This window comes from Drosophila serrata, unplaced genomic scaffold (genome assembly GCF_035046125.1).
Source record: "Drosophila serrata isolate PLE 108 unplaced genomic scaffold, ASM3504612v1 contig_240, whole genome shotgun sequence".
NCBI lineage: Eukaryota > Metazoa > Arthropoda > Insecta > Diptera > Drosophilidae > Drosophila > Drosophila serrata.
Genome location: NW_028257138.1, coordinates 8500986 through 8528032, shown reverse-complemented (window position 1 = coordinate 8528032; position 27047 = coordinate 8500986). Strand labels below are relative to the sequence as shown.

The 27047-nt window shown below is 37.3% G+C and overlaps 3 protein-coding genes across 36 annotated transcripts in view; 2 read left to right on the top strand and 1 right to left on the bottom strand.

Moving 5' to 3' along the window:
• Positions 1–27047, top strand: part of LOC110183187 (Calcium channel protein beta subunit) — a 57664-nt gene that overhangs the window by 15000 nt on the left and 15617 nt on the right. For 21 of the 34 annotated variants that reach the window (XM_086831107.1, XM_086831102.1, XM_086831105.1 and 18 more), the window contains exon 3: positions 19016–19179. Coding sequence is in view for 5 of the 34 variants with exons in the window: in XM_086831081.1 (XP_086687207.1) it covers positions 24534–24605 (72 nt within the window). In the remaining 29 variants the exon portion in view is untranslated. Of the gene's footprint in view, positions 1–19015; positions 19180–24088; positions 24606–27047 lie in introns of those variants that run through there. The other 13 variants (XR_015271263.1, XR_015271262.1, XR_015271261.1 and 10 more) reach the window with 1 other exon arrangement.
• Positions 13581–14664, bottom strand: Boh2 (Buddy of Hmr 2). The gene has a single exon (XM_020951386.2). The coding sequence runs from the start codon at positions 14455–14457 to the stop codon at positions 13726–13728; it is 732 nt and encodes a 243-aa protein (XP_020807045.2). The 5' UTR covers positions 14458–14664; the 3' UTR covers positions 13581–13725.
• Vm32E (Vitelline membrane 32E) lies at positions 20339–24112 on the top strand. Its single transcript, XM_086831109.1, has one exon. It carries the CDS (start codon positions 22946–22948, stop codon positions 23276–23278), a length of 333 nt encoding a protein of 110 aa, XP_086687235.1. The 5' UTR covers positions 20339–22945; the 3' UTR covers positions 23279–24112.

The window sequence follows — 27047 nt, the reverse complement described above, 5'->3', positions numbered from 1 at the left end:
AGGAAACCCATAGAGCAGATCATAGACCAGATCATAGAGCATATCATATCATCATCGGAGCTCCCATCAAGTGCCTCGTCATCATCGTCATGGTTGACTCTTGGTTCTATGATGATGATGAAAGGGAAACAACGAGGAGCAGACGTCTTTGGCACGCGCTCTCTTCGCCGATCCGGTGCTCGGGGTGAAAATGATTAGTTTGTGTTGTCTGATTTTGACAAGCGTTGTCATTTGGCCTGTCCAAACATTTTTTTCGCTTGAGAAATTGAAAAATTTGACAAATCCTCAAATTTGTTTGATGTTTTTCAATTTGTTTGAAATAATTTAAGTTCAGTTTCGGTTGCGATTAAAGGTGTATCATAAATTGATCGAAATGATGCACTGAGTTCTATAAAAAAATAATAAATTATATATGGAAAGAAAGAAAAATCGATTATAGTTGTGTTGGATAGAATTAAGTTAAATTTGACAGTATTTGGACTTCAATACTAAAAGTTCTTATTTAACTTGTATGATATTCTATATACAAATTTAGCTACAAGTATATCTATATTCATAGCTATATATTTATACCTAGTAATACCTTTCTTTGCTCATCAATCAATTAATCCACATATATAAATATTTTTTAATCAAACATTTAAATTTACTTAGATTTTAATACCAAATTTATGATTGATTATAGTGATTGTTTTACCTTAAAAAAAACCCATGCTAGAAATGTCAAAAGCAATCAACATTTTGTGGAACATCCAGAAAAACCATTCTTCTTGAAACTCAATCTCTGCCTTAAGCAATTAAATGTCAGTGATTTTGAAACTTTGATTTTGGTACATAGACACGCCAAACAATAACTGAACTTTAATCATAACCGAACCATAATTATGGGCTGAAACCCAATTTAAGGGTCTAGGCTTAGGAAGCATTTTTATGTGCAGCCGCAATAAAAATGCCTTATATGAAATGCCTTCAGAGGTATCTTTGTTCCCATAGCTCTGCCTGAACCCGGAGCATGGAACGAATCTTTATTTATGGCATAATGATCGCCAACGTCCAGCATCCAGTCTAAGTCCGGAGTAAGAAGGAAAACTGTAGGTTTTTTTTTGGGTCCCCGTCCCATCGGTTTACGATCAATGTTCAATTCGATTGTCGGTGTGTGTGTGTGTGGGGAGCTCGGCATTGGACCTGGCTCTCGATAATTCTTTATTATTTCTCTAAAACTTCACCTTTAATTAAACACGAAACGAAATTATAAAATTGTACCTGCTTTAGCAGCCGCCGTTGCTGTCCAATTTTTAACTCCAACTTCAAGTCAAAGAGTCGCGGTCGCATCGGTTGTGTGTTAATACCTGGTACTTTTAGAAATTAAGGGGTATATCTAATGGATGAGGAAGTACTAGCTGAACATCAGATTAATAAATTAGGATAAAAGATCTCTAGGATTGTATACAATTTACCCTTCATATATCTTTTGTTAAATATAATAAAATTATTGGATAAATTCAATTAGCTACTGAAATATATAGAATAAATAGCTATAACTTGGCATGACACTATATTATGACATAATATGAAATACTACCAATATTCACAACAATCGCATATGATTTACATGATTTGTGAATCTTAAGCTGAGTTAGGAAATCCCTATTTTTCTTCTTATTCCCTTAAAAATCGAAACTCTCAATAATAATAGGTATCTTATAAACCCAAGACACCTCAGTAGGGCGGATCTTACTTGTTTTTATTTAGTTCCCTTCAACTGGAGGGAATTTCTACCTGGCCCAGTACATCTTACCTCTCAGTCTGCTTCCCCTGCCCCCTCACTCTTTCCCCTCTGTTCATCTGCTTTGCCCCGGTTTTTGTGTCTTGTGTGTGTCCCCAAATTCGATCAATTTAGATACAAACACCCATTTATGCATCAGTACCTTTTATTAAACTACACTCTCTCTCTCTCTCCACTCGATGTATCTGTGTCTGTATGCTGCTGGTATGTATCTGCATCTGTGAGTTTGTATCTGAGAGTTTGTGTGGGTCGTCGTGCAATACGTGCTGCCTTAATAAGCCCGTTAATGGAATATTAGGCAAAGAGTTTTATTTTTGAGGGCAGGGGTACAATACGCACATGGCGACACACTGAGAGACAAACACTCCGATTGAGTGGGACAATATGGAGAAAATTATAGAGGAAGTTAGTCGAATTTGGTACACTCTTTGAGGAGAATTTTTGTCGAGTATCAATGAGCTGGGTTCTGAAAGTACAGAGGCTGAGAATCCTTCATTTTAAGGAAATATCTAACAAAAAGGTTAGGGTTATAGAGGGAATAGCACTTTTCTTGATACTAGTCTAAACCCAAGGATCCAAGGAAGACACAAACAAAACCGAAGTCAAAGCATCTATCTGATGATACAATTTACTTGGATATAATATATATAAAACAATGAGTTTACCTTCTCTTTCGTTAATAAATCACCAAACCCTATCCAAAATCTATAATACCCTCTGTAAGAGCATTAAAGGGAGATGCCACAGCAAAAGGCAAGATGCTGCTGCTGTTTCTTCAGCCTCTTTGCACACTTCCCCGGCGGGGCGAGTATCTTTCGGATACCGATACTCTCTCACACAGCCGCACTCACGATCGAACGATTTTTAGTGCTGGAATGCAATAAAATTGTATTTTTGTTTTGTCCGATTTGATTCAAGTTTTATAGTTTGTCCGCTTATTGTGTGTAGGAGACAACCAAGCGGCATAAATGTATACACTCGCACACACAGATTTCTGAAAATGAGACATTGTTTTTGTACAATAATACAACAAAATTCCAAAAACTGGTACAGGTACAGATATATTTATATATCAAAAGGCCTAAAAAATCGATTTACAAACTAAACTCCGAGCACTTTATGGCGAGATTTAGCTGAAATACATGTTCGTTTGGAATATTAATGGGTAATGAACCAAACTAGTTTGATATCATTGTCTAATACGGATTTTGGTTATAATTAAATAGGAATAGCCAAGAGTAAATATGAATAAAGTTATAGTCGGTAGTTTCAGGTAGTTTAAATATGTATAGAGGCTTGAGTAAATTATTTATAACATACAAATGAATTTTTAATGCTATAAAACAGGTAACTTTTGTTTTTTTTTTCGCTTTAAGTGAGTTAGGTTTTGAGGTAAATGATTTCTATGGCTATATATTAATAGTTAAAAGTAATATTGAACATTCTTTAATTGTTTCATTTAATCATTTATAAAGGTAATATAAAATAATACTTGCACGTTCTGAATAAAAATCCCTTGCTAGGCAAAAGTAATTCGTTCGTAAAAAAGGAACACCAAGTTAAATATTATCGGTAAATTTAAGTAGATTCTTATTTATATATAAAAGTATAAAAGTATTACAAAACTACATATATAGTAGTCATATTTTCATACAATTTTATACAAAATTCTATTTTATTATATAATGGCTATATATTAAATTTGATGCAAATCTGTTGAAAACTGAAAAAGTTATAATTAGTTGTCTTAAAATTTTCCGATCGTTCCTATGGCAACTATATACATATATATATATAAATATATATATATAGTCCACCGATATGGCATGCTCCGATTTATATAATAGTAAAATTTTATAGGAGAATAACTCCATAGTTTCAATCAAATGGCTTAAATATGGTCCAAAACATATCTCGCACATCTGTACATATGATTCCCAACTGGTTCTAACATCCCCGGAACGAAGTGACTGCTGCCGGCCAAGTCTCAGATATGTGTTGTGTTACAAATGTTGCAAGTCATTGTTTATAAGTGTTCAAAGTTAGTAGCTGATCATACATACATACATACTGATCATAGATACTTACTGATTAAAGTTACTTACTTACTTACTTACTCATAGATATTTGCTGTTCAGAGTTACTTAATGTTTATAGATACTCCTTCACTGCGTTGCAAACTTCTGGCTGAAATTATAATACGCTCCAAGGCTATAAAAATGCATATACTCCCTGACTAAGTACTCTAGTTATTAACTTAAATAAGTATGAACTTATTCGATTCTTTGTTCATAATAAATGTACATGTATATATCTGCTCCTCATGTCATTCTCCCATCCCCAAAATCTCTTGAATTTGTCATCCGCAGTGTCACTGAAGTAAAAGCTAACTATCTGAATCTATGCATCCGCCAGGTACTATTGTGCTCTGGCAGAGAACACATTCTTGGGGGAAACGGGGGACTGTATCTGTGCTGTGGCTGACATAAAGCAACTAAAAATAATACAAATACAGAACGATAAATCTTGTAGGTGAAAGAAAGTCGAGGGACCAGCCGAAGATATGCCTGGAGGAGGCTGTACGAGGTTCGAGATGGAAAATGGGAAAATGGGGGATGGATGGAGATGGAGATGGGATAGGGCCTGTTGTCCCCACTGGCGGCTCTCCAAAGTACTTTCCTCTAATGGCAGTCACACGTATTAGAATTACCTTTTCGAATCGGGCAGCCACTTTTCCATGTCTGCGTATAAGTATCAAAACTGTCTCGAATTAACAAAGAAAGGGGAGAGAAGACGGACGCGACTTTTTCGTTATTCGAATCGCTTTTGAATAAATTTAGTCACAGATCTTTGGGGTCGGTCGTTGTCTTCGTTTTTGGTAATAACATTTGTCTAGTCCCCTCTATTCCCTGCCTTATAATTCCAAGATCCTCCTGCCAGATAAACCCAGAGAAAGAAAGAGAGAGAAATGTGGAAGAAAGCATCTTGTTCATTATTTTGTGGACTGGGGGGAGAAAAATCTGTGTAAGGTATCGTTTTCCTCGTAATAATTTCCCAGCACCGGGTCCATCGGTGAGGGCCATAAAAAATGCATCTCCATTGCTGGTTACCGCTCGATCAAATTATGTTAATTTTTCGGTTTTGGGATTTAGTGCCAGTATCAAAATAAGCATTTTAACTACAAAGACAACGCCAATGGACAAAGGAAAATTCATGAAATCAATGGTAATTGGTAAAGTGGTATGGTAATGGTATAGAAGATAACAAAATTGTTAGTTGGTAAAAGACATAAACCATAAATTAGATAACTATTGTGGTTCTAACATTATATTTGGGGAAATTTTTGGTATATTTCTAGAGTCTTTTAAAGGTGAAATAATTAATAGGAAAGAAATGAACCTTGCTAAACTTATTATCAATACAAAATATAAAACAAAACTAGTTGAAGTCTTTTATGGAACAAACTTCTTTAAGTACTATGCTCTAGAAAACATATTAAAGTTTAAAAAAGAATCAAAAAAGGTCATTAAACTTGACCAATTATGCGAAGGCGGCGGAAGAGTCTTTTGGAGCCACTTTTATGGGTTGGGCTTAGTGTTCTTTGTATTAGTATATAGATTTCTTTTGAGAGAAAAAAGTGAACCAAGCAATAGATCATGAACAAAAGGCTTTAAACATTGCCAATTTCCATTTGTGGTCGTCTTCTTTTATTTTTTTTGGGGCTGCCACGTACAACAGCGAAATGTATAAATAATGTCTTGTCGCTAATTTAATAGAAGTTATTAATTAATGTATGTGAGAGGCAGAGTGTTTCTCCTTAGCGGTCATTCCCATACCCATTTGTATTCCAAATAATCAAATACCAAGACCAAGTCTTAGATCAAGACCAAGACCAAGTCCAAGTCCAAGATCCAAGACCAAATCCCCATCCAAGTCCAGTTGATGTTATGCTAATCGAAGGCGGAGAGCGGGATGCTGATGATGATGATGATGCTGGGGCCGAAGGGGCTTTACGACATGTTCTCTGTATAAAATTAAATTTCATTTGTGTTTGTGTAAAGCATTTTTCTATCTTATTTCCAGTTTTCTTATTTCGCTTATTATATGATTATTGTTCCCTTTTCGTTGTCAATAAATGCCCACTAACGAAATTTGAATAAAACGATGAAATTTCTTTTGCTGCTTTGGAAAGTTCATTGCTCTGACTAAAAAAGAAGAATTAAAGAACGTGTTTAACTTGGAGTTTTGAGTTTAATTTTGAACTATTTCCAAGAGGAGGAGAAGAACACTTCCTGGAACTAAAAAGGATTCTGGTTTTGCGTGAATCTAACCAGGGCAGGTGTCGGTTAGTCCAATTATGGCCAATGAATCGCATTCGTCGAACGTGATTTCGCACTCAAGATAGCCAGGACACACCTTCGCTTATCCTTCGTTCCTGGGAAATGCATTCAGTCGGTGTCCTTTTGTTTGCCACGTATCCTCGAAACGTGCGTCGTGGCCGCTTCAAGATTGCCAAATTGTCCTGCATGTGAGCAAGTGTTTTAATTGTTCAACTCAATTGCTCAAAAATGCAGCAGGCTCTCTGGAAATTCATAGAAATTTTTTACATACGATAAAAGATAAGGATTCAGATACATGTTTGGGAAGAGAGAATAATGTCTTTTGTTTATATGAATGCCAAAAAGAAAAAGTGTTCTAGATTCTTGGTGTTTTCGTGCATTTATTTTCCTTAAATTGTCCGCACAAACTTTATGGAGACCACAGAAATTCCACTCAAATATTTGTGATAAAAACCCCACAAAAATACCTGGAAAAAACTTGAGCCACAAAAACTTTCTGGCACTTGCATTTCTTATTCTTTTATTTTTCACCGCCAATTTCCCAGTTCTTGGTTTCGGGATTACTCAGAAAAGTTTTTCCAATGAAATGCATGAGTAATGCGCTTGAAAGTTGAGGAAACTGCCGGCTGCAATCACAATTAGTTTGGATCCAAACTACCAAATAAAGGCAACGTTCTGCACCCGGTAACCCTTTTTTCTCCCAGGAATCCTTCATTGGTGAGTCAGCGGCAAAACAGGAAACGAGTGTGGCAGGAGGAGGAGTGCCTGCAGCGTGAAATGTTGCACCATGCCAGCACACACACACACACACACTGAATGATGCCTCGGGATATATCCAATGCTGGGATTGCACATATCTCAAGGATTTCAGTGGATGGACAGGGACAGGGACACGGGAGGAGTAATAATAAAGCAGACTTTTTATTTCATGAAGCCGTAAATGTCTGAACAAATTTGAGCTGCAATGAGATTACTTGGCATCAGATTGAGCTCGTTAGAGTCCCTGAGATACGAGGGAGCATGTGCCACGCCAGAGTTATATCCGCCATATAAAAGCGTAAAAATTCTGCAGAAGATGTAGAGTCAGAAGCCAGATCGCGACCTTGGAAATGCAAACTATGCCGGCAAGAAGGCGCTACGATTGGAGGCAGGGGTGTGTGCAGTGGATCCTATCTGGAAACAAGTTTCCCCCTGCATCTGTGTGCGGATCGTATCTAACAGATACATTCGTATCTCACAGGCAGCACTCAAACCTTGCCTCATGCTTCATGGGAAAAGTCGCCGCGAAGAACCGCAAAAGCAAAACTCGGTCTTTGTGCCAATAGAACTTAGAATGCGGTAGGACGATGATGGAGAGTGAACTGAAGATGGGCAGGGGGATGAGGATGGAGATCAAGATGGGAGATGTGGAGATGAAGATGATGGTGGGATCTGGAAATGGAAGCTGGGAATGGAGACGCTGCTCGAGAGGAACGATGATGCTGACAGCCATTCCCTGCCGGTTGTTGTTTTTCGCCTCATGTGTGTGTTGCTCTTTTTTGTTTACTCCGTTTTGTGGGGCATTGCAGGAAACGAAGGCAAATTCAAAGTACACTTAAAGAAAAACCAAAGGATAATATAGAGTGATAATGAAATATAAGACATTACTTTCTGATATGTAGAATTTGAAAATATAGCCGAATAGTGAACTGGAAATATGATCTACAACCTTAGTGTGAAAGATCTTAGAGTGAAAGACTTCAAGCCTAAAGAACCCTATTTATAAAGTATAAAAATTCGAATTTAAATGTTAAATATCAAACAAATAAGGTTGTAATATAAACAATACGTTCTATATACATAGTTTTCAAATATGTAATTCTATTTGATTTCCAGAAGCTTAAAGATTGCATAGTGTAATGTGTAAAATCTATAAAGGGAACCCATCTTCTTTAGACCATTTCATATAGGGTAAACTTATTTTCATATCTTCTAAAAAATGTTAACCAAAATTCCTCTAAATTTCAAACAAAAACCCTACTTTCTCCCAGTGTAAGTCTGACTCCAAACTCACACCAAAAATTTGGGCAATTGTGGGAAATGGGAGCAAGTTATACTTCTAAACTCGTTCGCATGTGTCTTATTTTTTGGCAATTTTTTTAGACTTTGTTTTGTTGCGAATACTGTGTGAGGGCGGCGATATGGAAGATTTGATTTTGACTTCACATGCACAATGGCACATTCAGAATTTAATTAACTTCATTTATTTGCCCGCAAATTTGACACATTTCAAAATTGAAACCGAGAGGAGTTCCGACGTATGTCCTTCAAGCAAACACGAACATGGAAATCATGCGAAATAAATCAAAGTATATGACTTCAAATCCGGACTTAAATGCAAAAATACATTATACATAATAGGTAGAAGTTAAGAGTATATTCCTGTTAAAAATTCCTTAGCAAAACTATAAAAATACAGGGCTTTTTAGAAGAAGAAAGGAGCAATCAGCTTACTTATCTGTGAATCTGAATTCCCTGAAACCCAACTATATGCATTATTGCCACTGGCCCATTACATATCTGGCCAGAAAGATGGGTTAAGGAGTACGAAGGGATCAGGACTAGTTGTGGTCCGGTGTAGGAATGACAATATAGAGCCTGGCTTCATAAAGATGAGCGTTTTATGCATCCTTAACTTACACCCTATTTTAATTGCCGCGTGATCCTCCGAGGCTCCTTCCCTTGCTTCAGCTCCAAGTCCAGGTTCAAGTCCAACTCTCAGGTCTCACCGATCTCATGTGCAATTAAACAATCCGTGTGGAGGATCGGGATCGGGAACGAGGAGGAGCAAGTGGAGCAAAGGGAGCCGGGAAAGGAAGCCAGGCAAAAGCAAATTTACGTCCGCTGTCAAGAGGCAGCGACGTAGCGTATTTAATATTTTTCAGCGTGTTTTACCTTTTCATGTTGTGTCATCATCAGCATCACCACAGTGCACTTGAAGAAATATATAGGTTTCTTTTAGATTTTTTTTATACATTTATAAAATGTAATTGATATTTAATGCAAGTGGGATTCCTAAGTGCTTTACTTTCTTCATTAAAACTTTCTTTGTGAGATTTTTATGAGATTAATTATTAATATCTGTAAGATAAATAGTAAACAACTATTATTATTTTCTATAATTATTTATTTGCATTTTGTATGCCTTTGAATGGTATTCTTAATTCAGACAGATGTCTAAAACACAGTGAAGGAATCATTTCCGACCCTATAAATCATATATATTCTTGATTAGAATTAACAGGGGGATCGATCTAGCCAATATCCGGTCAAAAATGAAATTTTCAAAAATTTTCAATTTAAAAAAAAAAAAAAGATAAATTGCCAAAAATTGTAATTTTTAAATATTCTAAATGGAGTATGCTGATTTATTAACCGTCTAAAAACTAACTTAAGAACGTTTAATTATTATTATTAATTTAATTAATGCTTTTTTTGGCAAAGTTATGAGATTTTTCAACTTTGATTTATTGAAGAAAATTTGGCATATTAAAATATAGATAAATATTGATTAAAAAAGTACAACAATTTTAAGCTCAGTTATGATCTATTTCCAATTTGATGGGAAACAGTCTTTCCTAATGCTTGATGGTCGTGAAAGGTGGTTAAATGCGTTAATTAAGTATTTTATAATTTTAAAATGGAAAACTTAAGAACATTTTTATATTTCGTATAATATTTGCTAAGAATTTTCACTTGTTGGTTCCATTTCCATAATATCTTGAATAATATATATTTTATGGACTTGTCTACATTAAACAAATAATGAAAAATTTGTAATAAACTATTTTAAATACTTTTAGTTTCTTCCTTACAAATATATACTTTTCAAATAATTTAATATCATAACTAACATAAAAAATCTTTAAAATCTCGCATAAAACAGTAAGCAAATATTTACCGTGCATCCTCGGTCACTGCAAAAAGATACAGATACTCGGACACTCGCGATCCTGTTCCTTTCCGAATCGCAATGGATTGTGCGGGGGGGATTGGTGGAGGGGGATCACAAATTTGTACGCTCAACTACAAACTAAAAAGTCTTAAAGTCTTAAAAGCATTTGCAGCCCAAAAGGCAACGACGAAGGCAAAAAGTAAACACAATAAAGGCATAAAAATTGCGAGTGAGCAAAGCAAATAAAAATCGAGGAGAGCGAAAAAAGATGCGAAACAAAATGCTGACCACTGGCCTGGAGGAGGTAGTGGTGGAGCACGAGGAGGAGGAGCAGGAGGAAGAGGGTGGTCCCCGATGCGGAGGGAGCACTGTTGTTTTGTATCTGTGCTGCTCATTTGCACTTGGAATACAAAAGATACATTTTCGTAAGACCATTTTGACATGACAAGATAACGACAAGCAATCCGACCGAGCGAGCCAGCGACTCACCACTATGTGAGGATGAGGATGGGGATGAGGATGAGGCTTCGAGGAGGAGCTGCCGGGGACAAGGAGGCAATGGAGCAGTAGTGGAGCTGGCCAGGGGACACCGCTGTACCGCTCATTGGCTCCTGGCATTCCCTCTACGGCCGACCTTTGCCAGAGTGTTTCGTATTTTAATTTTCATTACGGCCACCTTGGCTTAACCGCCCAACACGGAGAGAAAATTAAGGATTTAATTTAGGAAAATTAAAAATAATATATGTAGTAAGATTATTAAATCGATTAGGTATTACTTTAATACGAAATTTGTCCAAATAGCTAGGGAGGTGATTTGAAACTCAAAAATGCTATATCTTCAGTATCTTTTACTCTCAACAAGTAGTTTAAGTCTTCCAATAACTTTATAACCATTTTTATATATATTTTTAAAGAAATATTACTAGTATTTACAGAGTTTCTATTGATATTTTTATTAAATAGTTGAAAAATATAATACAAACATTTCCCTATTCACAAACAGATACTTAAAACCCTTCTAACCCTTTAAAGGATCTTCTAATAACAATCTGATTTCTTCTGTAATATTTTCTTAAATTATGCAAGTCACCCATAAATATTCTCTCAGTGTTGTGTACAATCCCCCGTCGCCACCTTTCAACCACTAAAGGTTCTTGAGAAGCTGCGCCATCGACGACAGAGCAGCGAATTTCGCATCCCGCGCAGGCAGCTCAAAAGTGAGTATTTCCAAGAAATTGCAAATTATTTTTGAGCCGAGCGCCTGCGCCTGCGCCTGCGCCTGCCTCTCCCTGAGATCCCCGATCTCAGACCCGGCTTTAGCCTCAAACTCCAGCTGAAGCCGGGCTCCGAGGCAGAGCAGAAGCCGCCGCCAAAATGAGTTAGCATCCCAATATACCCCTGGCCGGCTGGTTGCCTCTGGTGTCTGGTTTGTGTGTGTGAGGGTTACTTTACCTCGAGATACTTTCATACCCATTGACACTCTCGTTCCCTGCCGACCCGCCAGCCGATCCTCGGATGAGTTGCTGTCCAGCCATCAAGTGCCCCAACTCCAGCAAGTTGGATGCCCGATCCCCGCCGCAAAACTCCTTTTCCTGTTCGTTCCATAAAGTCGTGTTTATGCCTTCTCATAAACATTTTTATTTTAATGATTTTTATTATTGCGCACATTCGTTACTTTTTATACATTCCCCCCAAGAAGTGTGGAGGATCGCATTGCTTTGGCGGGGTCCTCGCTGGGATATCGGATTTGTATTCTGTGTCCTGGTCTTGGCCAGCTAAGTAGTTGGACCTACCTGTGATCCTGTTACTAAACAAATACACATAAATATATTTTGTTTACTTATCCCTGAAAAGGGAAGCCAGTCTCGGAAAGTAGCTTAGGGGATACCATTACAAGGATGTGTATGTGTATCTTTGGCAGGGAAAAGTAAATACAACATAGAAATATTTAATATGGAACATATACCTTCAGATTTTCCATAATTCCTTAGCTTAGTTATTGAAGTTAAAGATTTAATCAAGCAATTAACTTAAATTGATTTCGATTCCTGGTTGGCTGAACTGATTTCCCCCTGGAAGGTAGAGGGGCTGCACAGCCATCGGGTCACCTTTCATGTGGGGATTGGGTTAAGTTGATGGCTGAGCCGGGGCAGTCCTTCGCATTTGCAACCAATAAAAATTAATTTACGTTCGATTGCAAGGTTTTCGCCGACACCGCCTGCGTTGATGACACATAAAATGCCACATTTACGGCCCCTTAAGATCCCAAACTCCACTCTTGTCTTTCCGCCAGCATAAAAGTGCTCACCTCGGGAAAAAATGGCGATAGTGAGGGGTAGAAGGTATACATATCATACCTCTCAAAGACTCCAAATCTCATTCGGTTTCAGTACTCGGCTAAGACCTAAGATTATCCGCCATTGCAGAATTGACCGTTTGGCGGCTCTTGGGATAAAAGGCTATCTCCCCCCTCCTGCAAAACCCTGGGGATCATCGCGGTATAGACCTTTCCAGGAATCGGAAACTGGGTTTAGACGGAAAGACCGCACACCGTCTGGCTCTCTGGTGAAGCCTGCAGTTCGGCAATTTCACCATGAAGCTCTCATTGCTTTGAAGTTTTGGCCAAGTTTTGCCAGTTAGAAATTAATATCCCATTTGTTGGGTTTTATTTTCGAGTTTTTAAAGAATGAAATATATATAGTACAGGATAGTTTTTTGAGGAAATTATAGATACTAACAAATATTTTAAATATTAATAAAAATACGACATTTATTAATAGATTTTTATATCCTGTCTTTTTCTAATTTTGCAATAAATGGCTTTGGTTCAACAACTTTTTATTCTAAATATAATTCTTGGCTAAAATAAGAAAGGAACTTTAATTTAAAAAGAGTTTGCAATTACATTATAGGATCGAATCGGAAATCGATCATAACTAAGCTTAAAATATCAGAATTTTGTGAATAAATATTAATCTATATTTTTATGGGACAATTTTTATTGAAAAATCAAAAGCTGTTGATTCTGATCAAGAATTTATAGGGTTGGAAATGACTCCTTCACTTAGTTTTAAGCTTCTGACTAAAATTATAATACTCTGAAATAATATAAGGGGTTTTTAATGCATACATTTATTCATTCATTCAATAAATTAATTCATATTTACGAAAATGCAATATTTATTAACAGATTTCTAAATCCTTTAATATCTAATATTTAAAAAAACTCCTTTGGTTCTACCATTTATCCTTCTAAATACAATTCTTGTCCAATTCACTTGGCGGCGCCTTTTAAATTCGTTTTATATTCCCGTAAAAAGAAAAAGAAAAAACTTTTGAGATAAACTTGAAGCAGGCTTCAGCTTCATGTTGATGTAGGTCTCTGCTAATCCGCATTCGGCATGCTCTTTTCAATCGGTGGGAAAATATCATTCAAATCATTATAAATTCAAAAACAAATATATTTCAAGTTGATGCTTATGAAACAAATAAAAGTTTCCAATAAAATAAGCAGCGTATATACATTAACGACGACCATTACGAATTACATAATTTATTATTTATTTGTTGTAACAATGCGTCAGCTTAGTTTAACTATTTAAATCTAGGGCGCTACCGCTTAAGCTCAAGCGTATTTGGTTTTGTAAAGTAATTAAGTCGAAGGTTTAGCGGCGTGGCTTTTCCTCCAGTCGAGCCACCTTGCGTCGCAGCTCCACAAGCTCGGCCTGCAGACGATCCACATGGCCGGGTGCAGCGGGAGCTGCAACTGGGGGAGTTGCTGCTGGGACAATAGCTGGCCTGAAGGGCACCGAACCCTCCACGCTGGCAATGGAGAAATCCGGATGAATCTGGGGCGTTGTAACATGTTTGCTGGCTGGGTTGGCAACTGGAGCCACACTGGGACGTACTACAGCAGGCGTTGGAGCTGGATTATTGATTGCAGCAGTGCCTCGATGGTTGGCTATCAGTTTATGCAGCTTGGATACGGCACTGTCACGTTGCGAGTCGAGCAGCAGACGCATTGCTTCCTGGTCGCCGGAACGCGACTTCTCCAGCGAATCGGAATCATCGATGAGCACATAGTTGATGACGTGGGCATGGGTGCCCGGCTTAATGCGATAGATGGGCTGGCCCCCATCGCCACTGGTGGCCTTCGAAATGGAAGGAATGTCGCACATTTTTGCCATCTTGCCGCCGACTTGAAAGATCGATGTGTGCCCATTGACAACCAGGGGCTTGGGCAGTATATACGGGTTGGACACAAACTGACAGCACTTCCTCTTGGTCTTGTCCACCACGGTGGCCACCTTGCAGCCGGCTGTGTTGCAGGCTCTCAGCGGCATCAGCGAATCTCCGCCAGAATTGGCAGTTGTTTGTGCCGGGTTTGATTGCTGCATGTTTGTTTTGTTTTTTCCAGCTTTTGTATGTTCGATATCTGTGATGTTTTATCGCTTTCAGCTGACCAATTAGTTGCTCCAATGCACAGAGTTTTCAGAGCTTTTAGCTGTTTAAATTTAGCAATTATATTGTTTAGTTTCACGCAGGTTTAGCGTCGCCGCGAGTAATTTTTTTACTTTTATTTGTTAGTGCTGGAGAAATCCCTGATAAAGCCATTTTCCAACACTACCGCCTGACGTAAAATACCGAACAAAAATACCATTTTTCGCAGTGCGCCTGTCGATAAGTCGATAGGCAAGATGGCGGGTAATTTGAAATATAAGCAAATATTAGGAAAAATATGTTATTTCTCTCATTTAATAATTGCATTTTATATTGTTTTATAAGTTGCAATATATACAATGATAAAATTACGATATTCGGTATTGAAATTTATTCAAAAAGTCATTAAAATGATTAGAAACCTAAATGTTTTTGTTAAAACAATGAAACTCCTAGAAAAACAAGATTTAAATAGTAACGAATGCTTAGCAAACAGAATAATAGTCAAGTTTGAATATTCTTTACTTAAAAAAATGAATTAATTTTACACTAATCACCTAAATAATTACAATTTGCATATAAAATCGGGATGAGTGCATTCAGGTGTCTGGCAAAATCAGTGCGTGGGTGCAACGACCACTGAGATGACCTCGAAATGGAGTCGGCAGATGGAATGGCACTGGGTGGAGCGGAGATGGTGGAGTTGCACCCGCTTCATTTACATTCCAAGTACTTTAAAAGCGGACGCGAACGAAGCGGTCGTTAAAAGATGCATCGGGTTTTTAGTACTAAAACCGCGAGAGCGGACAGTTCCAGCCGCCGCCAGCTTCTTTAATTTCCACTCGTCAATCATCCATCTCTCGGCCAAGTTGGCCGGCACTCAGAGTTGCAGCCTCATTGTTGGCTCAAATGAAATAATTACTTTAGCACACAGCGGACTGACTGCGTCTGGAGATGGAGATGGAGCTGGATATCTTCTGCTCCCTGTGCCCCTGCGTGCATCTGCATCCTTAGTCATGGCCAATATATCGACTCGCATTAACCACGACAACTGCAGAGAGGACGAGGCAACAGGGCTGCAATAAAAATCCACCAACACGTTTCGTCCCAAGTCCGGGAATAATAAGAAATGAAATGCCATTTATTAAGCATTAATAAGTGCAAGCATCCACGTCCATCCATCCTCCAGCCTCCATCCACCTCCATCTACGCCAAGTGCTCCAAGAGGAGCACTCCCATCTGACTCAGCATGCGATGGCCGATGCGATGCCTGTGGCCATTTGAGCTCCTTTTTCCCCCAATCCCTGGTCCCTCTCTCTCTCTCCTTGAGACTTGGTTAGTGTTATGCTAACATGCAGGCACCATTTTGGCCATAAAGTCGCTTCGGGAAGGCAGTTTTCAAGCAAATAAAATCTTTACTCAACGGGTGGCAGGACTCAAATTTGGCTCAATTTATATCCTGGTCTATGGTTTGTTCTATTTTGGGGGGTTTACAAATGTGGGTCAAAGCTTAAAATATTATTTCAAAGCTTTTTTTTTTTATAAAATTACCAATAAAAATTGCACAACTTTGATGAGATCCTTTTGTTTCCACCAAAAACTGTATACCCTTTGCTGCCCGTGACTAATCAGAATTCAAGTTGAGTACCTGAGGCCTTAAAAAACTGCAAAAATAAAGCAAGAAAAAACTGCACACAAAGGACCGTCGGCACCTGCAGGGCTAACTTAATTAAATTCCATTGCGTTTTGCCTCAGAAATGTGCGCAACATGATGCAATTATGAATTATAAAATTAATATAAAGCGCACTTAACATGCAGGAACGTCGACGGCAGCGGAAATATTTCACCGAATCCAGCCCACAGACTGAGAGTCCGAAACCCGAACCCAAACCTCGAGTCTGAGCCCATGTCCAGGTAGAGTACTCTCCCAGAGAATGGAGGTATCCCATCCCAAAACCCCTTCCTTAATTCACCTTTTGCAAAGGCGACTTGGGTGTGGATCCTCAAACTCTTAATTGCAGGGAGCACATGTGGAGAGCTTGGTTTTTGGGAGCTCAAAGTGCAAGACCTTATTCAAGACCTTGCTTTGAAGAATTAAGATTTAGCTGGTCTACAAATTTCATTAAAGCAATACTGATAGTGTTTTGCTTTATTTTTTGTTCATTTCTTTTTGTATCAACAGTATTACCTTTAAGAGTTCTCTTAAATATATCTTATTTATTTGTATAAATTCTTAAGGATAGAAAAGATAGGGTAGAAAGGATCATGATTTTTATAATTCTATCATGGAAAGGATGGGGTATAATTAGTCTGTCAAGAATTAATTAAATTTCAAACAATCTTTCAATTAATATATATTGCCATCATTTAAATAAAACCTTCCACATATAATTTCATAAATGAATAAATTTGTTAAATGTCTGATTGCTTCGCGAATTGTGTCCAATACAATTGTCTGCATTACAGAGTAGAGTTTATTACCGCTCAGGAAATATATATTAAACAGGGATAATGGAACTTAAAATGGGATGCCTTCTGGCCATACCACGTGCACTTGATGGTGGACCCTTGGACCCTCGTCAAGGCAGATCGATTCGGACAGTTTGCATCCAAAGTTTTTCGGCGAGTCATGCCACTTTACACGGAATTTGGCGTAATGAGAAAGTATTAGTGTGGGTGTTGGGTTTGGGTGTGGCAAGAGGTCAGTGAACTTGCCGCCTCAATGAATACCTGAGCAGGTGACAACCCTGTGCAATTGCCACCAAAAATAAGAAGACTCGAAAAATGCACACACGTCGCAGCGAGGCATCTAATAGCCGCGGCATGTGAACACGTCTGGGACTTGTCTGCCACATCGAACAAGTTGCATCCTTTTAGCTTTACTTCGCCATATCGCTCCTTACTTTATTTCCACTTTAGTTTTATTTTATTTTTTATTTTTTAGGCAGTTTGGGTATATACAAAAAAAATTAAATTCCACGACATCGCCAACACATGACATTCGGTTCGGTGGTAACAGTAGCAACAACAATGAGAAGTTTTTTTGGCAGAAGAAATATCAGCATGGAATGATGTTTATGAGGGTTTGATACTGGTTTAGGAATTGATAATGTATAAATAATAAAAATATTAATACAATATTAAAAGTTATTATATATACTAATTGAAACTAATAAGTGCGCTCTAGAGAAAGCTAGAGGAAAGCTGGAGGAAGTAGAGACAGTAAATTAAAGACCTTAATAATCAAGCATGTTATTAGTATTATAAAAAAAATGTTACACACTGTTAGGAACTTTTTTATGTGTTTTACATTTGGTATCTTTCTTTCTTTAAAGGGGTTTATCTATCTAGAATAATCCTATTCTCTATAACAATCAAATAAGTTAATTTTTATATCTTTAAATATAAAAAAACTCTGCTGCCTTTAAAAATATCATACTTTCTTTACTAACTTCAAAAGTTCTGGGTATCTTTTGTTCCTATTTTTCCTCAAAATTAATCCAGTGTTATTTGGCCATAATTAATATAAAATTCGCGAGGGCCTCTCTGTACTTGAGTGCGATCAAGTGAACAGCAAGCTGCGCCGAGGACAGTGGACAGACTTGAAAAACTCCTTGTCGTGGCTGCCATCGTCTGGCAGACTGGAATCAGACAGAGATGGGAGACGGGAGACCGGAGACAGACGCAGACACAACACAACACTTCCAGCAGTGCGCATGCGTAGCATAGCGTATCTGTTAGAACCACCGCACACAGATACTCCACTCACACACACACGCAGGCGAAAAAGCACTTGCAAAAGCAGACAGACAAGCAAGTCGATCGCGAAAGAGGCGAAGACAAAACGAAACGGAGACAAAACACAGAGAGAATACAGCAAATGTTTTTATTTAACCTTGACTTTGAAATTCTCATTGCAAAAAGCCAAAGGAATGCACGAAGATATAAACAGATACTTATATACTTTTAGTGCTATGTTTATATATGATGTGTTCTTGAGCGATTTAAAGCTTTTCTTGGTTTTATTTTTCATTTCCGGTTTCGTTTTCTATTTGATTACTCAAGGATCATCTTGTTCTAGGGAGGGTTTATGGGGTATCGAGGGGGCTTTGATTTGAAAGGGTTTATTTGTTAACCATATAGATAATTTCTAGATCTTTTTTAGATTTTAATTGTATTTACTTAACTTCCAGCTTGGGAATTGATTCAGGAACTAAATACCGCAACCATTACATTGCTTTCAATGTACCTTCTTTGATTATTATTTATTTAATTTAATTATTATTAAGAGTTATGATTTAAATTTAATAATTATGATTTGTATCTTCTTATAAAATCGAATTTATCTACAAGATATGTACGTTTTAAATCAGTATCCTATATATCTCTAACATATATATATATTTATTACAAATGAGTTTTCTATAAATTATTATAGTATTTATATTCTATATATTATTAAATCATATTTCTATATATATTTATATCCCATATACCATATTTTTCTTTTACAGATGAGATCTAGTCGGAAGAAGAGTTTTGAAACCATTTACAGAACTTAGAAAATTGGAGTATATACGAAGAGCCAGGGATAGGATCGGATTATATATAAAGCTCAGCTCAATTTTGGAGCCAACTGCAATACTTTTGTACGCCGTGAGAATTGCGGAACCAAAAGGTAAGATACTACGTTATATTATTAATTATTTTTATATATTTAAAATAGAATAAAAGTATTCTTCTAAATACCTAAAAGGCAAAGCTCCCCAGCAAGTATAGGATATAAATATTTTCCCCTAATTCATTTTTGGAATACTGTTGAACCAATCTCTCTTTGAAACCTACACACCATTAAATATGCACATTAAAACTGTTTCTAAATCTTTGGTCATCTGTGGGACTATCCTGTAATTGGAATGCCCTTTTGGAATTGTATCTGTGACCCTATTTCTGGCCAGAACATCCGTTTTGGCAGTGCATCCGCCAGCACGATGGCACCATTAATCGAATTGAATACGACTGTATCCTTGTGGCGGGCCCTCATCCTAACGCCATCCTTCCCATCCTTCCTCTCTCCTCCTCTCACCATAGAAATCCACTTTGAATGGAATTTGAAAATCGATAAATGGCAATGGCGACGGAAATTGCTGTTGCATGGCGGTTGACACCGTGTTAATGGGCCACTTATAACGGCTTTGTTAGCGCTGCTTGCACACGGATCGTCTCCTCATCCTGCTCCTGGTACTGCCTCCTAGTCCTCCCTTCCGTTGCCTCATCCTGCGGGCATTTTGGCCTTGTTTTTGCCGTCGCAGCAGCTGCTGCTGCTGTTTTTGGCCAACAACGACGACGACACGTGCCATGTTCCAAAAGCATGAATTATCCAGGCGCACTCCGAGCTCTCTGTTCCGCTTTCCTTGGCGGAAAGGTGTTCGCCTGAGCTGCCGCTAATTAAATTTAATTTAAAACAAAGCTCGGCATTTCGTCAACGTTCGCGAGTGGAGTGGAGGATCCCGATGCCCAAAAAACGTAGCCAGTGTTAACTCGTAATTGAGGACTGCTGTTGGTGGTGAACAGTGTCTTAAATTACCGACACGAGTTTGGGTCCTGGCTCCTGGCTTCGAACTCCTGGCTCCTTTTTTGCTGTTCCGATCAAATTAGATGCCATAAAAAATGTTAGACTTCAGAGGAGTGTATAATGCACTGGGAGAAAATTAAGAGAATTACAAAAGTCAAGAGGTTTATTGATGGGTTTATGGTATTTGTATACAAATCTGTTTTATCTTTCAATGAAAAGTAATATTAAACATATAATTTCTTCCCTTGGAAGTCATTGAAACCCACAAAATTTTCTCTGTGCAAAAACCAGGACATTGCCCGTGGGCCAAGGACTAAAACTTTGGTGGATCCTGCCACGGACCCTTTGCTAAGTACCGAGACATATTATTGGCTTTCTGTCTGTCTTTCTTTCTTGTTTTGAGTCAGCCTGCTATGGTGTATCCTTCTTTGGATCCTGCTCCACCTCTTTTTGGCCGCAGGACCAAGTCAAAAAGCAGCTGGGACTTAGTCTTAGGCGCTGTCTAAGCGAAGGCAGGTGGCTCGAGCCATTGGCGATTAAAAGTCAGCGATCTCCAACGACCATTGGTCTAAAACAAAAAGAAAACCCAAAGAAACCCAAAGGAAAGGAAGACAAGAGAATAGCCAGAAAGGAGCACCAAATAAACAAAGAGGCTTTAATATTCATTGATCATTCTGCTCAGTGAAGTCAAGTCCAATTAAAACGCCACATAAACCATAACCCCAAAGGCAAGAGCTTCAAAAAGAATCGATGTGGGTTCATTAGAAAACCCAGAGGAGAAGTGCACCATTTTCAATTGGAGTTTCCAGTTAAGATGTATATCTTGGGGCCATGTCTGGGTTTTGATCCACAAAACAAGTATTTGTTTACCGTTAGGCGGAGCAATCAAAACGGCGATCCACCGCTCTTCCGCGGGGGTTCCCCACTTTGAAGGCCAGCGGCCGACGAAACCCTATGATTAAAATTTAGGTCCGAATACTCGGGGGATCATCATTTCGTGTATATATATTGACTATATATATGCATGTGCGTAATTGCCCGTCTTTGATCGCGATCCTTCTCAAAATTAAAGTGAACTCCTCCCCTTTCAAGAGGGGAGGGAAGGGGAAAGAGCTACCTGCGGTTCATGTTAGATTTTAAAATAATATCAACTTGATGCACGCTTTTTCGTATAAGCTAAGCAGGCAAAGGCTTATTATTGCTTATTTTCAGCAACCAAATTACATAGTATAACTACGATCACAAATTTGGTGTGTTATTCACATATGAATTAAGGCAACAGTAATAGGATTTTATAAATTAACTGATTGTATAAGAAACTATGATATGTCGAAATTGTTTTGCATTTTTTTAACTTAAAATAAACTATAAATCAGGGTTTTCAATAAAAGTAAACATGGCCATAAGTCAAAATTACCTAAGGAAGAATATATTTACTTAATTCTTTAAAAACTAAATAGGAAAATAATATTATTTTAACATATAAAATAATTTACAAAGAATAATTTCTTCTTATTTATTTTCCCTTGTTCCCTTGTTAGCTTTTTACCACTCAAATAATCAATAATAAACCCATTATACCAATTACTCTTTTGCTTCCTTTTATAAATTACGTATTTACCTTACTTCTTGGAATTTTAAATTTGTTTTATTTGCATCAGATCAATTTAGAAATTCGTTTTGAAATTTATGCACTTCAGATACAAATTTATGAGCTTTGGTTTTGACTCAATTACTGTTTCAAGCTCAAGTTATGACCTATATTTGTCATAAATTGGAAATGCAAATGGTCAAAGTCAGGGAAGATCTTATTTAGAGGAGCTTAACTCATATGGAAATACATTTTGTTGGTTTGAATTTAAATTTCAATGTTAAATTTAAGTTAAGCTAATAAAAAGATATTGAAAACGATCGAATATCGTACAAAAATACTAAAATCTCTCCCATATACAGTAGTAGAATCTCATATCGTATGGTTTGTGTCTTAACTTTAAACGTAAAATTGATGTGAAATTTTTATACTGGTGTGTAAAATGAATATTGTTTAGTTTTCTTCCGAATTTATAAAATATAAATCTAAGCAGATATTGGTCATAAAACAAATTAATAATAAGATAACAGTTTGACAAAGTTTAAAAAACTCATAACTAAGTTAAAAAAGCTTTAATTTTAATTCGGAAAGCGTTTCTATGCTACTTTTTGAAGGTTTAACAAATCTGCATACTCAATTTAAAATTTAAAATTTTTGCCAATTTTTGATAATTGTAACGATGTAACCCCTTATAAAATTAAAAAAAAAAAATTCAAAAATTTATTTTTTTACCGGACATGATATGTATAAGATTTATAGGGTCGGAAATGATTTCTTCACTGCTTTTTAAGCTCCTGACTGAAATTATAATACCCTGCAAAGGAATAACATATAATGATTTTAAAGACAAATGTGCAAGCAAATCATAAAAGAAACAAATTAAACTTATTATGTACATATATTAATATTAAATATTTAAATAAATACATTTGATGCAAAAATAATAATATTAATGGGTCAATAAAGCAGCTGACGCCCCAAAAGCGTGATGAAAGAATTTTTGCCTTGCACTTTGAACATTATTATTTAATTGTTTTGGGATTCACCAATAAAATCAGAACAGACCGCATGGAGACAATATATTTGTGTTTGTAAGCGACTTTGAAGAACCCCTCAATTTTACCCAATTTCGTTGGCCAAGTGTTTGCTTTGCAGTTTTTTTTGTGAGTTGTGATAAAAAATGCAGAGTTTTAGTTTGTCGAGCCCTCTTTCGGAAGACCTATAAGAATGCCTCGTTTTGTGGGCAAAGTGACAGTTGTGTAAAATCTAGCATTAAACATGAAGTTCTTCGCTCTGATCATCGCTTCGCTTGTGGCCTTTGCCGGTGCCTCCTGCCCATATTCCGGCTACTCGGCGCCATCTTCCGGTTATCCTGCTCCTCCGTGTCCACAGAATTACCTGTTCAGCTGCCAGCCCAACCTGGTGCCAGTGCCCTGTGCCAAGGAGGCGGCGTCTTATGGCTCCGCTGGAGCCTACAGCGAACAGATGCCCCTCTACACCGGATATCCTAATCACCAACAGAATCAGCAGTATCAGCAAAGAATAGGAGCAGCGGCTTTGCTTGAGGAACTGCGTGCTTTTAGCCAAGGAAACCAGGGTCAGCAGTACTAGGAAAAAGGATCATTAAATAAACGAAGAATGAACTGCAGTTTCATCTGTGATGAAGCTGTGGGAATTGACTTTAGGAACTTGAAAGACAATTATTAAAAAGCAAAAATCAAAAAAGTTTTTTACTGTTTCAATTTGAAACGATTTTAGCTAATTGTTGAAATCTTTCAAATGGGTTTAAAGTCATAAAATAGATGACAAGAACTTGCAATATTTTTAAAAAGATTTGTGCGACTTTTTGTTGTCTATTATAAAAAAGAAAATATCAAAAATTCTTTCTACAATTTTAAATTAAAATATATTTTATAATTGTAAAAATGATTTAAGTGTGGGAAAAGTGATTAATTTAATAACGCAAGCTTGTAGGATTTTTAAAAAGATTTGTGAACTTCTTTGGCTATTTTTTTTCAACTTTCTTTGCATTTAATAACTTATATTTTTGCTTTACTGGAGTAATATTTATTTAATATATTTACAGCTGTAATATTACTTTAATTTTGGTATATAATAATCATTTTGAAATATAAAAATATATATATTTTTATATAAAAATACATTTATATGTATAAATTCCTTCTCAAACAAAAAACCACATGCTCAGCTAGAATGTCACTGCTGCTCTGAGTTTGCTGTGTTTTGTATTATTACTGCAGTCGGTGTCATTAAACGGATTATTGAAAACCATTTTCCGAGCATTTTCCCCTCTTGAATTTTCCCATTTCTCAAACGATTCTCTCTGATCTGTCTTCTCTCGACAAAGATTTTTGTCAATGGATGCGGCAGGCGGGTGCCAAAAAATAAATATATATATTTTGTCAGTCGAAATTGGTGTCTCTTGGACGCTCGGTCGTCGTCGGTCGTTGGTCGTCCGCTGTGATCTGCTCTATATAGCTTAAACGCATATAGATCAGCTATATAGTCCCGATTTTCCAGCAATATTTGATCTATAAAGCAGCAGCTGGACACGGTTCCGGTGGTTAGTGTTCCGCGAAATCGCTGCCATGTGTCCATCTTTCTCCGTGTTGGCCAAGTTGTGACCCAATTTTGATGTGTGGCTGGCTGGCTGGCCATTTAACGATTAGTGGCCATTACGGTTGAGTGTTTGTTTATTTTTTTGCTGTGTGCCACCGCACAAATGATTCCAAAAATGATTGCGTAATTTACCCAGTGGCGACAATTCGCGCGAAAAGAATTACTTCAAAAAGAAAGTTGAGTTTTTACTATTAATATTACGAGTGATTTAAGTTGAGTGGTCGCCATGAAGAAGCTGCATCTGGGGGCCAAGCACAAGGGCAAGTCCTACAAGCCCTTTAGGAACAAGAATCGACGGGTGAGTTTATTGGTGAAGTGTCGGAGATCACTTTTTAAAGGTGAAGCTGGTGGTTACCCTGGGGCTTTGGATTTTACCTGATTTAGTGTCGCGGCCCTGCCCCCGGGCCCCGGGCGGAATTTTGTATATTTTTATCCACTCGATCGCTCGCTGACTGCTTGCCCAGCTCGTCAGGCTGTTTGCCACCATTTAAAATACACAAATACACAATACACACTCGTACACAGACCAACGGAGTGTCTACAGTGCGTATCAGTAATATGTGGCAACGGGGCGGGTGAGTGATTTGGCGGTGGCTTGCCACATTACTCATACGACATGTTGACTCAAAGGAAATGCTCTTATTTTTGATTAAAAAAAAACATTTTTTTCTTCTTTAAAATAACGATGGAATGTAGGAATATAAATATTGTAAAATAAGTGAACTAATTTATAATTTATTTAAATTTTTCCTTTTTTACTGCAGACTGCCCTACTCATGCCTTATATTTTCGCCACACACTGTTTTCCTCTTCCAATTCTCATGTGTTTTTGTCATTTTCTCTGGGTTTTCACAGACAATTGAGGGGGGGGGGGTTCTGAAAGGGGGGTTTTGGCCATCATCGCACCTCTTACTCATCTTCGGGATCTGCATAGTCGGCATGGCATGGTCGTAAACCCAGCCAATGTTGATACTTTTGCGGTGCTCGTAAACAACTTGGCGGATTCTCGGGTTTCCCCCTTTTCCATGCAATGCGCCTCTGATTTGTTTTTATTTCTGAGGACACACAGAATGACACAAAAATATGCATTTATTTACAGAAAGAGAGAGAGAGAGTATTAAAAGAATTAAATCAAAGGGAAAATAAATACAAGAGTCCAAGCAATTAAATACAATCATAAATATAGTTTACTTTATTTAAGAAACTACAAAAAAATTCTAGAAATAAGAAAAAGCTTACATGAATTTAAGGAAAGTCAAATCACAATTTTATACGTTAAATTTGTTTATTTTCCTTAAAATGTATGTGTATTTTTTTCGAATTTACTTTGTTTAGTGCCTTTTTTAATCAAAGGGCTAACTTCATTTGTTTTGCTGCTGAATTTTATAAAAAAAAAATCATGGCGAGTTCACTTTTAGTTTTCTGTCAATAAATCTCGCACGTGTGTATTTATAATTCCCAACTGCTTCTAACTGCACTGGAATGGAGTGACGGTTGCAGACCGAGTCTTAGATACGAGTGAAGTTAGTTTTATCATTATCATCATTTTAGTCATTATTTTCATTATCATTATTATCATCGTTAATTTCATAACTATTATCATTATCATCATTGATATTATCTTTTGTATCTTCTTCTTCTTTGTTGTTTTATTTTTTATTATTTATAGGGCCGTCATCATTATCATTTTCACTGTGTTTACAATGATTTATATTTTATTTGAAGATATTATTGTATTTTATTTATTCTTTATTAATATGTGATAATATTTTTGCAAAACGTTTATTTAAATTGTTGGCTCTGATATCTTTTCTATAAAACCAAGTAAAGTTTTTGAGACTCTAATGTATTATACATTATTATTATATATTTTTGATATATTTTTGTTATTAATTATAATTGACTTAAAAGTAAGACAAATATAGCACAGAATAAACAAATATGCATTGCGGAGCCATCGGAAAAGCGCTGACAGCGCAGGAGGAAATGCGGGGCTGACCATGAAAATTTTTGTCAAGGGGTGGAGCCGCGGGTAATTGCACTGGAAAATGGCAGAAGAGCGTTGACCTAACCACAAAATAATAAGAAAAGCAGAAACTAGCAAATAAAGGGGGGGAAGTGCGAGTGGGGTTTCGATGGCAACCAAAGTTCATTACTAGTTGTTGGTGGGGCAAAGTTTGATGGCTCTTTGGGCAATCGGCAATCGGCGAAAGGTAAACAAAGAATCGACCCGCACAATGGGCACCCCTTCACTGTGCGCCCTTTGTTGTTGCTCCTGTTTTTTTTTTCGTGTTGTTTTTGGCACTGCCTTTTTGGAAATGTGTAAACGCAAACCGCGACCATCGCCCCGCGACTTCCCTTGCCAGCGATACAACGGTACAAGTGGGAGACCACCCCAAAAATGGGTGGAGAACGGTTAGTGGAGACCTAGAGATGGCGCCTGCGCCGAATAGTTGTGGAGAATTGCCTTTGGCGCATGCTCCTTCTCTCTCGCGCTCTCCTTCGACCAGCGAGCTGTCAAATTTTCTTTCGCTCGCCTGGAAATAATGGTGGCACTCTCTCTTACGCTCTCACCATCTGTCAGTTTGAGTGAGAAAATGGAAGGCGGAATGTTTACGTTATGGGACGCACAGAGTGAAAGCAGAGAAAATATTACCTCTTTGGAGATTTTTCGCTTCTGTTCTTTCTCTGCATTTATTTATAAAATATTTAATTGAAAGACCATATTTAATATTCCGAG

What these genes read in the sequence shown, in the direction of transcription:
- Boh2 (XM_020951386.2), bottom strand. Translation starts at nt 14,457, where the DNA reads ATGCAGCAATCAAACCCGGCACAAACAACTGCCAATTCTGGCGGAGAT.
- Vm32E (XM_086831109.1), top strand. Translation starts at nt 22,946, where the DNA reads ATGAAGTTCTTCGCTCTGATCATCGCTTCGCTTGTGGCCTTTGCCGGT.